This window comes from Perna viridis, chromosome 1 (assembly GCF_037379345.1).
Source record: "Perna viridis isolate PV_CMFRI_1.1 ecotype Kerala chromosome 1, ASM3737934v1, whole genome shotgun sequence".
NCBI lineage: Eukaryota > Metazoa > Mollusca > Bivalvia > Mytilida > Mytilidae > Perna > Perna viridis.
In genome coordinates, this window is record NC_142445.1 from 15,752,602 (window position 1) to 15,766,994 (window position 14,393).

The 14,393-nt window shown below is 34.7% G+C and overlaps 1 protein-coding gene across 2 annotated transcripts; it reads left to right on the plus strand.

Annotated features, from left to right (window-relative positions):
* Window positions 1–5,465: 5,465 nt before the first annotated feature.
* LOC148627434 (uncharacterized) lies at window positions 5,466–13,223 on the plus strand. Of its 2 annotated transcripts, none has more exons than XM_088573170.1 (6): window positions 5,466–5,610; window positions 6,967–7,065; window positions 7,645–7,952; window positions 8,784–8,958; window positions 9,296–9,451; window positions 12,586–13,223. In XM_088573170.1, exons 2-6 carry the CDS (start codon window positions 6,987–6,989, stop codon window positions 12,726–12,728), a joined length of 861 nt encoding a protein of 286 aa, XP_088429296.1. In that variant the 5' UTR covers window positions 5,466–5,610; window positions 6,967–6,986; the 3' UTR covers window positions 12,729–13,223. The 2 variants fall into 2 exon arrangements, with proteins under 2 accessions (XP_088429296.1, XP_088429288.1); XM_088573162.1 differs by lacking the exon at window positions 5,466–5,610 and adding an exon at window positions 5,773–5,854.
* Window positions 13,224–14,393: the final 1,170 nt, after the last annotated feature.

Below are 14,393 nucleotides of genomic sequence, written 5' to 3' on the forward strand. Positions count from 1 at the left end.
AAATGAATCATTTCTCATTGTTTTAGATGAAAATGAGGATTTTTCAACCAAGGACTGATATCTGTATACGAATTTGATAAGAGACCTCTTGAAACGTATTTCCTCATACCCTTGATTCAGGAGTCTTTTACGATGATATTTACTTCTTCTTGTCCTTCGCCATTACACTTGAATGCCAGTCTCCTCAACAAATCTGGCCGTCTTCTTTAGGTCTTCCACAGGTCCATACAGTTTCTCTGTAATGGGGGTTGGTTTATCCCATATCTTCTCTCTGTGTGCCTGGTGTAACTTGCACGTCTGCAGAAAGTGTTCTGTATTCTGCTCTGCTTCTCCACAGGGACACATAGGTGATGGTATGACCTTCAAAACTCGCTACAGATGTTGGTTGAGTCTGTTTGTGTCCTGTCCTGAACCTGCAGATTGTTGTTTGCTCAAATCTTTTTAGTTGATGGTACTACCTTGCTTCTGAGGGGTATTGTGCAGAGACTTGATGATGGTCTTCATTTCTGTGTAGCAGACAGGATTTTCATCTTCTTGTTGTTGAGCGAACTTCCTTTGCTAGCTTATCTGCTTTTTTCATTTCCATTGATTCCACAATGTGAAGGTATCCACTGTATGGCAGTTTTAAGGCTCTTGATGGAATAAATAGCTCTTTCAAGTTGTGGTAGTTTGTTGTTGGTCAGTGCTTGTATTACGGAGAGGGCATCTGTTAGGAATACTACTTGCATATTTTCTACACTTTTCTTGATGTAATTTGCCGCATGGATCAGTGCTTCTTCTTCAGCCATTTAGTTGGAGCAATATAATCCTGTTGATATCGCCATTGACTGTTATACTCCATTTGGGTATTCTATGTAGATAACGGCCCCTCCTTTTGTTGTCGCATTTGTGGCTTAGGTAGATGTTCTTGGTGTTTTCTTTGCAATTCTCTTGTTTCTAGAGTAAAGCTGAATCTTTTGAGTCTGCCTGAGGATAGTTGTTTCAGTCTCTCATTCATTGAGTGGTTTGGTAAGCATTGATATTTGGTGGCCTGTATCATAGCTTTACATTCTCTTCTCTTACTTATTGGTTGTATGTTTGTAATTTCCTGCATACTAGCAATAGGTGTTGATTTCATGGCTCCTGTGATGATGCGGAGTGCCTGATTCTGGACTTTATCTAGAGTCAGATGGTGAGACTTAGCTGCTGTCATCCAAGCACTAGAGCCATATTCTAGATGTGGGCGTATATTTTCTTCGTAGACAGATTTCAAAACGTTCTCATCAGCACCCCAGTTTGTACCAGCAAGTTTTCTCATATCTAGTTTTCGTCTGGCTTTGGCCTCTGCTGTCATTATATGCTGTTTCCATGTAAGTCTTTTATCGGAGGTTACACCAAGGTATGTTTGCTGATCTTCCATTGTGATATTGGTGTCATCCATGGTCAGTTTGACAGATTGGGTTTTAGGTGAGAGTGTAAAAAGGGTTGCTGTTGTTTTCTCTCTATTGATGGTAACACACCACTCATTGGCCCATTTGACCAACATATCTAATGCTGTTTGTATCCTGTACCTTGCAGTAGTTCAGAGCAGCAGAGGACAACATCATCTGCCTAGAGTGCTGATTATACACCATTTGGTAGTAGGAACTAGGTCATTCATATAGAGTATGTAGAGAGTCGGTTGCAATACTCCTCCCGGTCGTACACCCTGCTTTAGAAGTATTTTTCGGCCATGCTTCCCATCTACGAGTACTTTTGCCCTTCTATTGTACAGATATGAATTCGTCCATTTGTACATTCTTCCACTTACTCCAAATCTAAGAAGTTTCATATGAAGGCTATCTTTCCAAACTTTGTCAAATGCTCTCTTAAGATCTACAAAGACAGCTAGTGTTACTTTCTTTGATTGAAATGCATCCTCGACTACTTGAGATAGGTGTGTTGTCTGATCTTCTGTGCTCTTGTACTGTCTAAAACCAGCTTGTTCATGACCTAGAATGTTCTACGATTCCAAGTATTTCTGTAGGCGCTTGTTGATTATACGCTCCATTAATTTGCAGCAACTGCTTGTTAGGCTAATTGAGCGGTAGCTTGAGGCTTTCGACTTATTCTTTCCCCTCTTCAGAATTGGCATCATTATGGCTTCTTTCCAACATTGAGGGACTTGACCTTGTCTCCAGCTCAGGTTGAGTATTTATAGCAAAGTTGTTAATGCTAAGGTGCCAAGGCGTTGAAGCATTTCATTGGTGATGTTATCTTGACCTGGTGCCTTTTTCATTTTCATTTTTCTGATGGATGCCTTCATCTCAAACATGGTGATATCTCTCTGCATAACTTCATGTGTTGGCACCTTTGATCTTTCTCTCAATTCAGTTGATATTTACTACTACTAGGTGTTCAAGGAAATCAGAGTAGTAAGTACTTGCTCTAGCATAGCTAATCAATTGTGAAATATAAACACCATATGCAGGAGATGAAGGTATATTGCTGCACAAGTAAGAAAGATTTATCATTTTAAAACAAAAAGTTGTCTCTTTTATAATACTAGTACATCTTAGTACTGAGATGACGAGGAGAAGAGCACAATTAGTGCCAACTGGAATGCAAACTTTGTGCTGAAATATAGCTCCTACAAATGTGACAGATGTTATCAATGAGGAAATCAAGCATGCTGAAAACCTGCTTTTCTGTGTAGCACACTTTACCCTTCTGAGATGTTTTAGAAAAATATGTGGATTTGTGACCTAGAACAGTCAACATAATTTCTCGTATCAGCAAAAGATTTACGGTTAAGACCCTTTTAAAAGAGATTTGAATTTATCACGTGACAACGTAGTGTAAAGAGTTGAGAATTCAAACGTTTGCAGAGAACGGATTACCCCCAAAAAAATGGGAGATTTTATGTTTTCGAGTAATTAAAATCTTAAGAATTTTTAAGTATCTACATATCAATAATGGCACTACGAGAATATGTGGTATTGCGACTAGCTTGCTATACATCTTCCACGGCGGACAATGTCTTTGTAAGGTGAATTGACATATCCTCCGTGGAGCAAGATGAAGATCCAGCTATATTTTGCTTTGTGTGGATTCTTATGAAGTTTGGGAATCCAATACAAGTAAGGCAATTCCTCACATTTTGTTTGGATGTTGAGATAAGACATATGATTGTTTAGGACTTCATCTTGGTCAAAAATGATAGGTTTTTATGTGGCATATGGCAAGTGGCATAACCTGGGTGTTACAACGAATCAATGCCCAATTCTTTGATAAAGCAATTGAGGTATTGTGCTTTAAAAACAAATAAAATATTGTTTGAAGCTTTGTCCGCAGGGATGATAACATATTTGTCAAGCAATGATGAAAGGCATCCAAGTCGTTGAATACGGACTAAGGTCGTTTATTGACACACTTATTGAGATGTCAATACGATTCTGTACCAACAGTCGGATAGTACGTATCCAATCTAACAAGAACTCGACTTCTGGTTCTTGGTCCTTTCCTCTCGTTATCCATGATCTGGCATATGTTCAACAATATCCATTATGGTTTTGAAATTATATTTCCTAGGAACGCCCAGACTGTCTGGTGAGATACACATTTGTTTTTGTGTTGTCAATTTTATATTACTTGCTGTGGTTTTATGATTACGTTATGTCAGCATATGTGGAATTATCTTTACGCGTAGTGTTTTTTTTTATTACGTGAGATCGTTTCGTTTTTACGTTAGGTCGATCTCTAAATACTTTATGTGCAGCTTCATTTTCTTTACGTGCAGTAATTTGTTCTTTACGTGATGTGTTTTCTTCTTTACGTTATGTGGACAAAAATATCATGATGATGTGTGACCCCGGAACTTTTCGATCGTGTAAACTTCAAATTAGACCGTAGATGGCAAAATAGACACAACGGTTAGAAATGTGCTGAATGAAATAAATTTGGGTAGTCTATTCAGTTACTTCATTGTACAAAATGAAAGAGTAATTCGTCAGCCAGAAAATGCAATTGACCATTAACTACTCCTAATGCTTTGAACAAACCACAGTAATTTGACGTTTTAGTGGTGAATAGTGAAAAAAAAAAAGAAAAATCGCTATATATATCACAATTTTTCTTCATTTTTTCACTTTATTAACCTCTAAAACGTCAAATTACTGTGAACAAGCAGTCCTGTTTTACACGGGTTTTGAGGGAGTACATAGAATTACGAAGTATCAACGTGCAGCAAAATTCCAACAGCCAAAACTACAAAGGAAAGTGAGTCATTTATCAACATACTCAAAGAATATAGCCATCAAATACTCGGTTCAAACAATAATCAACTCCCACAATAATAAAAGTGGTGTCATGTGTTCCTGAATGATATACAAATAGAACATCGGCCGAGATAACCGCGTGCACCCCATTCATCAACCAAAATATGATTTTCAACTACCCTTATACTTCCCATTTACGAAGCATTTTGTCGACCCCCCCCCCCCCCAAAAAAAAAAAAAAAAAAAACTGAAGCATTGGCATTTTTGGGCTATTTTTTATATCTTGTTGAGGCAAAAATCAATATTTTACGATTTTTTATACTTCGAACTTCTCTTTTTTTTACAAAACGAAGTAAATTCGAAAATTTAGGAACTGATTTAGGCCAACTAGTAGTAGTCTAAAGTTCAGTTATGCAGTATGTCCGAGAGTTTTGAGTTCATTCTAGGTGTTTTATGTAAACCGACATCAAGCCTGATTATTACGCAAACTGGCGATCTCCTTTGATGCATCATGAATTTTGGTGTGTGTGTGTGTGTGTGTTTTTAAATGTGCATTATTAACCGTTTACAACAAGCTAGTGTTAAAATACGTTTGAAATCGATATCCATTCATTCCTTTTATACCATATTTTTGAAAAAAAAATGACGATTGTTTGAGGTGTAAAAATTCTATCGATCGATATAAGTTGATTCAGTACATGAATACTTTGATTGATTAAATTTGATTTGGTTCATTGTATCGGGTTTTCTCCATACAACATATTTTAATACAGGCTATGTGAAACTGTAACGCATATGTAGACCGAAAGAGTATCGTTTGTTCATCACATCGTTAATGGGGTTTTCTTTACATTGAATCACTTTAGCATGGGCAGTGTCTGAATTTTATATGTGCTGGTACTTTACTATGACAAAGAAGTTTATTGGCTACTTGATTTATCTGAAAACCACTTGTAAAAATATATTTCAGAAAATATTACTCATCAGATATGGGTTGCGAAAAAAAGTTCGTTGGTTTGTGATAAAGTACAAATCTCCTGTCTAACACCCCGGGTCATATTTTGTTATCAGATATATAAGAAAGAAAATTATGGGATATCTCATAAAGTTTGTCATATCTCTTACATATATATAACTTATAACATGTATAAACTTAGAAAGTAAAATATATTTCGTGCCATGAACATTTGAATCACGGCGGGATAAAAACTTTAACTGTCACGTGGTCTTATTTCATAATTTGATGAATTATGAATGATACCGACTGTATAGTACATGGAAATATGCATTTCCATTTCGCAAATAGCCGTTAGTGCCTCTGTCAATGTGAAGGCTTAGAGGATAATAACAACTTTGTTAGATGCTAACAGATGAGGTATGATTACGTTTTTTTTTGAAACCCCGATAATTTGTAATAAATTATGCTCATCAAGGATTTTTATGATATCTAAATTTAACTCCTTGTGCTCAGGTATGACTCAGCAAGTACTTTTTAAACATGTGAAAAAAGATGAAATTTCTACATTATATAGGGTGGGCCAGGAGTAATATGTTGCATAAAGATGAGATTGTGTTGCCAACTTACATTAAACCAGATAGAATGGTTGAACAACTGAATGGTACATATAAAATATGAAACGAAAACGATACAACCCGAAATGAATAGAAACGAAACTGAGAATCGAAACTAAATAAAATGAGATCGAAACGAAACGAAGTGAAATAAATCGAAATAGACATCTAGTGCCACAAAAATTAAATTATCTAGCACGAAAAAAAATCATATCCTTGTAATGTGTACAAGGACCCCACATGTACCGCCACTACATTTTCAATACTGTCCAAATAATTTTCTTTTTTTTATGCTACATTTTTATCTGCTAGGAAGTTTAGTTTCTTTTAACATTTTAAATTGTTTGTGTTTTCCGCTTATTCAACTCGATTTTCAATAGTTTGGCTATTTGAATTGGAGCTTTTCACGTTTTACCACATTTTTTTTAGCACCTCGATCGTTCCACTCTGGCAAAAACTTGCAATCATGTCACTTAAGTAGAAATTCGGAATACCCCCATGAAATTACTTGATATTTAGGCAACATTTTTGTCGTGCGTAAGAGCGGATGTTTAAATTAAAAATGAAATAAATATGTAACATTCTCATAAACGTAAACAAGCTTCTTTTAAATATGAATAATTAAAATTCCGTTGATGTTCATAATTCAAATCCACAAATTGTTAATTCAAGTAACATTCTCCAAACAAAAAACGATAAAAAAAAAATGTCAAATTGTGCATTAAAGAATGAATCACGTGATCAAGTTACTATCGTTCTCTACCGAGGCTGGTATAGAATTTGTACTTTGCATTATCATTCTTGGTTCTGTAGAATTAAGAGGGTAACAAACAGATATCCATACAGATTTTAGGTCTTTAATTACGTAAAAATGTGGTGATTGTAAACCAAAATGTTGAGTTTTTTGCACCTCGTATCACGTGTCTGTATTTGCAATAATATTTAAACATTAATTTTGCTTATTTGAAGTTGTATTGTAGTACTTGTGGAAATTCGGATTTTTGTATAAAAAATAATTTGGACTTGGTAACATTGTGATATTGCACAACTATTTTGTTATACAACATTGAAACAGCGAGTGTGATGTGAGGAACGGTCTAATTATTACTGTTTCTATACTTATTGTTACATACAAGAAGTTAGCATGATTTTCTTCCAGGTGTTTACGGTTCTACACAAATGAGTAGTTACAAATTTGTATGGTATGCAGTTCAGGTCATCTTTACTTTTCAAGTTGCAGTCGGTGAAAATAAGCCACGTGAGTGTTTCAACGATTATATGTGTAAAGTTTAATCAGAACAACTGTCGTGACCTTGCCATGTTTTTAAGTAAACTTTGTGCACTTGGTATTTTTTTCTTTAATATTAGGCTTAGGTCTTCGGCACGTACATGTAAATTATTATCGAACTCAACATGGAAGCTGAACCCCCTCCCCCAATCCGAGAAGGAAATGGTCTGTGTATAAGTTTAGGGATAAAGATAAAGCAATCAAATTGAGGCAGAGGCCAACAAGGATATCAATGATCGATAAACCATAAGGAAAACTAAATTTTAATGAAACAAAACTCTATGCCGAAAAGAAAGTAGCCCTACTAGGACCATAGTCTAAGATTATGTGCCATGCCCACATTTAAACCGAGTCCCTTTTTGTATATCAAGTTCAACAACTTTCTGATGATGTTACCATTTTACATATGTGCTAGATCGTATGGGTTTTATGGGTTGTGGGTGGACGGATATGACTATCCTTAATATACATATTGATCGTATATACACCAATACTGAGCATATAAAGATTAACGGCTTACATATACATTGTATTGTGTTTTTACTGTAGTGTCTTTCAGAGATTGTAGTAGTGACGATGTCTACAACGTTGATGATCAGACTAGTTATACATTAGAGTGGTCGGATGATTTCAAAAACTTTAACACATTCACCTGCAAATTCCGTGGCTACAAACAAAGTGAAGACAATAATGTCTTCTTTGTTTGTATAAATGCGACAACATGGGATATCAGAAATAATAGCCATTCATATTATGACAGGAGCCAGCCAGATGACATAAAAATGGAGTATTTCACATACAGCCAAACTAAAAACAATAAATTTGGTGATGGATGGCATATTTCGTCAACAAAGAAGGTAAGGAGCCAATTTTGAAATGAATTTCTATAGACTAACAGTTATTTCCATATAAATATATCCAACAATTTTATACTTTAAAATCCTTTAGTAACCTGAAAAACTGAAGGCACTTGTTGATACCTCTGCCCCTCCCCCTCCATAGAACCCATAAAATCCCTCAGATGGGAAAAAATAGAACGTGCACAAACGCATCTTATTATAAAGAATATGTGAAAGTTTTCATCAAATACCCTTCATCGCTACGAGAAGAGTTACGGGTAATAACTGGAGACAGAAGAATGCATTCAAAGTATGATCACTATACTCACAGGTGGAGCTGGCAAATTTTTTGGGGGCAGAATATTTATTTTTTTATACTTAGCGGGTCAGAAAATTTATTTTCAACCGCGCAGGGGCAACATTATTTATTTCCACTCCATTGTATGATATATATGGACTGAGGTGAGAAATTTAAATTTATTTATTTTCTAAGAGGTGTAGGCTAGAATGTTTTTAAGATATCGTTTTTTTTTTTCGATGATGCTGTATTATATATATGTAGCCAATAAAATGTTCGATGTGTACGGACAATGGCGCATTTTCCCGCGGTTTTAAGTCTCATCCGTATACATCGGTTTTATGTGTCAAGTAAGTGTATACAGTGTACAATATTAAAATCTTTTTCAAAGTACCGTGTGAATAAAGCATAGTTATATGCTCCTACAACTATCGACATTGTATATTATACTATCTGTTTTCTTTGCTTTACTTGTTTACTTGTTTACTTGTTTATTTCTTATTTCTTATTTTTTTATTTTGTATTTTATTTTATTATTTTTTTTTGTCAAGACGTTTTATCAACGTCCATGGCTTGATGACCAATTTGATCCAACGGAAACTTGGTGTGAAGGAAAGAAAAGTGAAAGCGACGAGATTGTTGGCATACAGCTAATTGTAAGACCTGGATCATCTGAAAGACGAATTGTATTAAACATCACTGGGAAGGCAGGCCCTGAGGATCACTGTAAGATGTTTAATTTGTTTGATAAGATTTCAATGTTTTCGAATAATCTGATTATAATATAACATTCCATACTCCGATAACGAAAAGTTTTGTGGCCGGAATTAAAACCTGAACTGCTTTTTACAGAATATTGACCGCCCCTTTCCCACAAATTATATCAATATGAAAAAAACGAGATTATTTCGTTTCTTATAATTATAAATTAAGTTAACTGTATTTTAATTGGATTATGTCATGAAGTAAAAATAAATGTGTACTAAATACGCTGTTCAGATTTATCCTACATCTTCATTTTCGTTTTCTACAATTTTAATTTTATCCTTTTTTTTAATTTCAGTTGCATTGATTTTAGGGTTAAGTTTAGGTACATTTACAGTTGTCACTTCTACTATTAGTGTTGCTGTCATAATCTGTTGTTACATGAGTAAGAAAAGGATGAGAGAACAAAGATATAGGGACGAATATCAACCTTGCACCATGACAGCTGACAGATGTAAGTGTTCGGTACACATTCATATATATGCTTATCATTAATGGGCTTTTAACCAAGTCAATACGTTTATATGAACCTGTTCAGATTATCTAATAGGTTAATATTTAACGCATTGGCGGAGTGAAAGTCCTTAATTTATATATTACATATGTAGATAATGTATTTTGGATATGGGCTTGAGTGCTGTAATTTTCCGCCGTGATTGGCTGAGAGCAATTACGGAACGGAATGGTTTACATCTGGATCTAAATTTAGGAGTGTAGCGCCAATATACATATAAATAGAATCATCGCATTAATATATTAAAAAAATAGAAACGAGGCTTTATGTACCTGGGATAATTATCCTTTGCATCACTTGATCATGAAAAAAGACAATGAATGAATATATATTAGGCATTTCGATAGCAAACCAGTGGGATGCAGGGGTTGGCATCCCCTTTTTATTGAAAAAATTGTCATTGTCATGTGTAAAATTGACCCCAACATTGGCAATTAATATCCTAGCACCCCACTTTTCTGAGGAACCTCGGATGGCACCCCTCCTTTTCAAAGTGTCTGGATCCGCCCCTGCACATCAATTCCTATACTGAAATCTAAAAAATATTGGTTGCTGTATATAACAGTTTTTATACCAACTAACTTTATTCATTTTAAACATTTTCAACATTAAGAAACTGATACCCAAATATATTTTCGATGATGGAGAATTCTTCACACACAATTTTATTTGATATCAATGAAAAATTGAACAGACTTTTCAATACTTGACAGTTCCTCAAAAGGGTTTCAAAAAAAGGTGGGTTTTTTTCCGCAAATACGGATGATAAACAAATTAGAAATAGAACTTAACAAAATCTGAAAGATTTTTCTCATTAGTTAGGCGATATGACTTTTTTAGACATTGCACTTATCTCTTATCTTATTAGACTGATGATTTATTTCATTAGATGTGATATGGTCATTTACATGTCAATGTAGCCAATGTATCTTTCTAAAGATGCTAAACATCTGTTATTTCACATTAAGATTTCCGTATATCGTACCCATTAATAACACCATAAAATGAAGAGTATAAGAACGAAGGGCAGTTAGAGGTTAGCTTTCGAACAAATCAGTTGCATAGAAAATGTTTTTGGATTCAGTAACATGGATTATGATAACCTGTATGTATTCTATATATTGACTTTTAAAGATGTAAAGTTAAACCTATACTGAGTTGAAAAGATATACTCATACCATGTGACACTACGTAAAAAGCTAGTTCCCTATGTTTACGGGTCAAAGACAATGGAAAAACAATACAAACAAAACGAACGCGTAACATATACAAGATCAAGGTTTCCTAACGCTAGTGATTCATTTGGTTTGTATACCTAGTTTGATGTTTAATACAAGTATATCAGTGATTTATGAATAGTATTTTTATTAGAATATTAGACTGTTTCTATGAAGTGGTGCTGGTTTTTTTGGGCATTATGCGTTCGCATTGTGCGGTTGTTGAAGCCATGTTGTTATGGTCAACATAAATCTTATTTGATGACGATGATCAGAAAATTTTTTTTTAAGCCATATCATTCACAAAAAAAAATATCGACCAAAATCCGTTTACTTTTAGATTTATTGCTCGAATATTTCGGCGTGTAGAAGCACAGAGTCGCGGATAGTTGTCATACTCATAAGCACTCGGATATTCTTAACCGAAACACAAGATAGTAAACTTACTCTCATGTGTTGCATGGTCTGATAAACAAGAAGATCACAAAGACAAGTGGACGTTTCTATAAGTAAATCTTTTGTATAAAAAACCTTCCGGGTGACTGTTATCTTTACATATACTCCTACAACGTAAGAGGTTGGAATTCCGTTCCTCCATACCCCAACCTCTTACTTTCTAGCGCCATATTGCATAACGCTTGTTCCGCCGTTCCTTGAAATCGGCAGAGTTACAGCGAACTTATTTCCATTTAAAACGTTTTATACCGTTTCTTTACCATTACACGGGAGAAAGTGGCTAAACTAAAGAAAAACGATGACCTACCTGATGAGAAAATCCAGCAATTTCGAAATCCTTTGTAAAAGCAGTTAAAATGAACTTCATATTTGGTTTTTAGCTTTTTGAGTGTGTAGTTCCGTTTGATAAAATTATGGATTTAAAAATTTGCGAAACGAACATATCAAATTAACCAACGAATTGCCTTTACCAACTTTGTGTTCGTTTTGTCAAAAATACATTGTATTCCGTAAAATTAGTGACCTAATTCAAAATTGCTTGTCATTTTGACACCTGTCTTCATTACAAATGTTTTCTAGGTATTTAACAAATATTTAGGACTTTTATCGTTCGATTTCCGGTTGGTTAAACTTCTTTTAAGTAAATAAAAGGCATAAAGTATTTTAAAACACATGTTTAGCTAATTAACATTTGCAATGGCTTTCAACATGTCAGATGCTAGAGGTAAGGATGGCACCAAGTCAGAAAATAGCTTGCCAGACAACCTCTAGCATTGCTGGAGTATCTTTACATACAAATCAGTTGTTTCTTTAAACACTATAGAAGTAAGAGTTCTTTTAGTGTATGCTGTCTTATTGGTCATATTCTGTCAACGTTTTCAAAAGCGATACACAGACGTTGAATTTAAATTATTGTAATGTAGAAATATTATTACTACTGTGTTCTAAGCTTAATTGTTCGCTTGAGCTAAATAATTCGTGTTGAAATATCACATAAACTGTGTTAAAAGCTACAATTTCTCGACTTAGGTGCTTTAATAAAATTTATGATGCTTTTCTGAATAGTAGTCACAATTTTTTCCTTTTTTTTTCAATTTTTCTGTTCCTTGTGTACATTTTCATGAACTTGCTTTGCAACTGCATTTGCGGAAGGCACAACTGCGGAAACAACATGTCCTGAGTGGTAAAATAAAAGTGGTGATGGTACGAATTGGTTAATTTGATGCACAAAATTATTTCAAAGTTTGTCCCTTTTCTAGATGAAAACTATAACTATTTTACCATAAAATCTTTTGCTGAAATGCATCTTGCCCACATTTAGATGCCCAGATCTTCGGCAACGCATAGATTGTAGTTGGATACATCGTTCGTTATTACAAATCAATCTGCTTTTTCTTACAGCAATTGGAAGGCAGGACAGTTTCGATAATTCAAACCTAACAGAGAGAAGTGAAATAAACAGAGTTACTCCAACTGCTCCACCACCTACCTACGACGATATTTTTTCAGAAGATATAGGAACCAAAGAGACCTATCAATGTTAAAATCTAGAAGCCCTCCTACTTCTCATCCATCTGTTCGAAAAGGGCGGTCTGTCATACAAATTTACATTTGATGTGTATGTTGAAACTGAGATTTAGCCAGAAGTATACTGGTGTATCTTGGTATTTGGTGGGGAAAATAACTATAGTATACTGCAGTTTTCGATTACATTACTAAAAACTTGGTATAGTAATCGTATCAAGGCGGTCAGAATATTCAGTAGCTAAAGAAATCGTCGGTTATGACGAAATCGTTTGTGTGAGAGTTTTGCAAACTTCATTTAATATATACGGGCTGGTGGATCGTTAAAAACGATGCGAAAAATTAAATAAACGTCTAAATATGTGAAGTTTTGTGAGTTTTATGCTCATATAGTTTTATGAGTTTTATGCTGAGGAAAAATATATGATAACTATTTCATTACAAAAGGGAGCCTAAATTCCATGCTTTTCCATGTTTTTTTACTGTTCTGCAGAAATTAAAAGCAAAATATTACAGCTGAATTTTATATTGATTGGTCGTCTCTTTGCGACACAAAACATTAGATGAAGTTGTTATCTTAACTGTTTTCGGCATGCCGTGGATTGTGTCCGTATTGTAAGATTTAGGATGTACCGTAGTTCTCAATACCCAAATTTTTGTTGGTTTAAAATGATCTGGAGCTGGCATGACAGTTATATTAACTGCTAGTAGTCCTTTGTTTATGTTCATTTTATCATCCATTTCATGTTCATCGCCTGAATATATAGTTGAAATATAGCTGCTCGGGCGTGAAACCACAACAATCAATCAATCAACCTTTGTGCATTTGTGTAACATACAGTCAGTTTTTTTATTTACGTTTTTAACAAGGGACTCGGATATTTAGGTGTGTTTAATTATGTGATATTTTCCACACTGACCATTTTTAAAAATGATAGGGGTTGGACCCCGCCGCTTTTTTGCGCCTGTCCTAAGTCAGGAATTTCTGGCCTCTGTATTTTCACTTTCAGTTTACTTTATGTTTCTGGGGTAGGTAAAGGATGTACCTGTGTATAATGTTGTCTGAGGCCAGCTGCAGCCTGTCCTGCAGTGTGAGGGTTTCCTTGTGGTTCGTTAAGAAACATGGTTGACCTGAGCTGACAATTTTCATGCCAGTAGGGGTGTTGTTTCTCTGACATATTCACCATATCCATTCTCCTTATATCATATACTGGTAGGATATAGTACCAAGGTTAACATCAGGTTCAATCAAATTCATGATTTAAATACTCGGTATCAGGAATTTTACAATGTTCTCAATTTTCTTAAGTAAAAAATAAAAATCTCAAGTACATTTAATTATTGCAAAATTTCCATATGCATATTAATTGGAGATTATATATCCCACGTTCAAACATGGAAGGGACTCCAGTTAGCTCGAAGTCTGGAGAAGACTTAATGTTAAATGATCTGACTTTTTCAATGAAACGGGTGTGACAAATGTCGTGCTGTCTGAAATTGATTATTTAAAAAAAATAACTTTATATATGGCCATACATGGCGTACAGGCATAAGCTGAAGAAGGTAAAAGAAGCAAATCTTCACATTCTAGTTTTATGGTCGATATTCAAAAGCGTCATACATAAACCCAGTGTGCACTTTTAGCTTTTTTCTGAGATAATCCAAACATTTTAAATTCTACACTA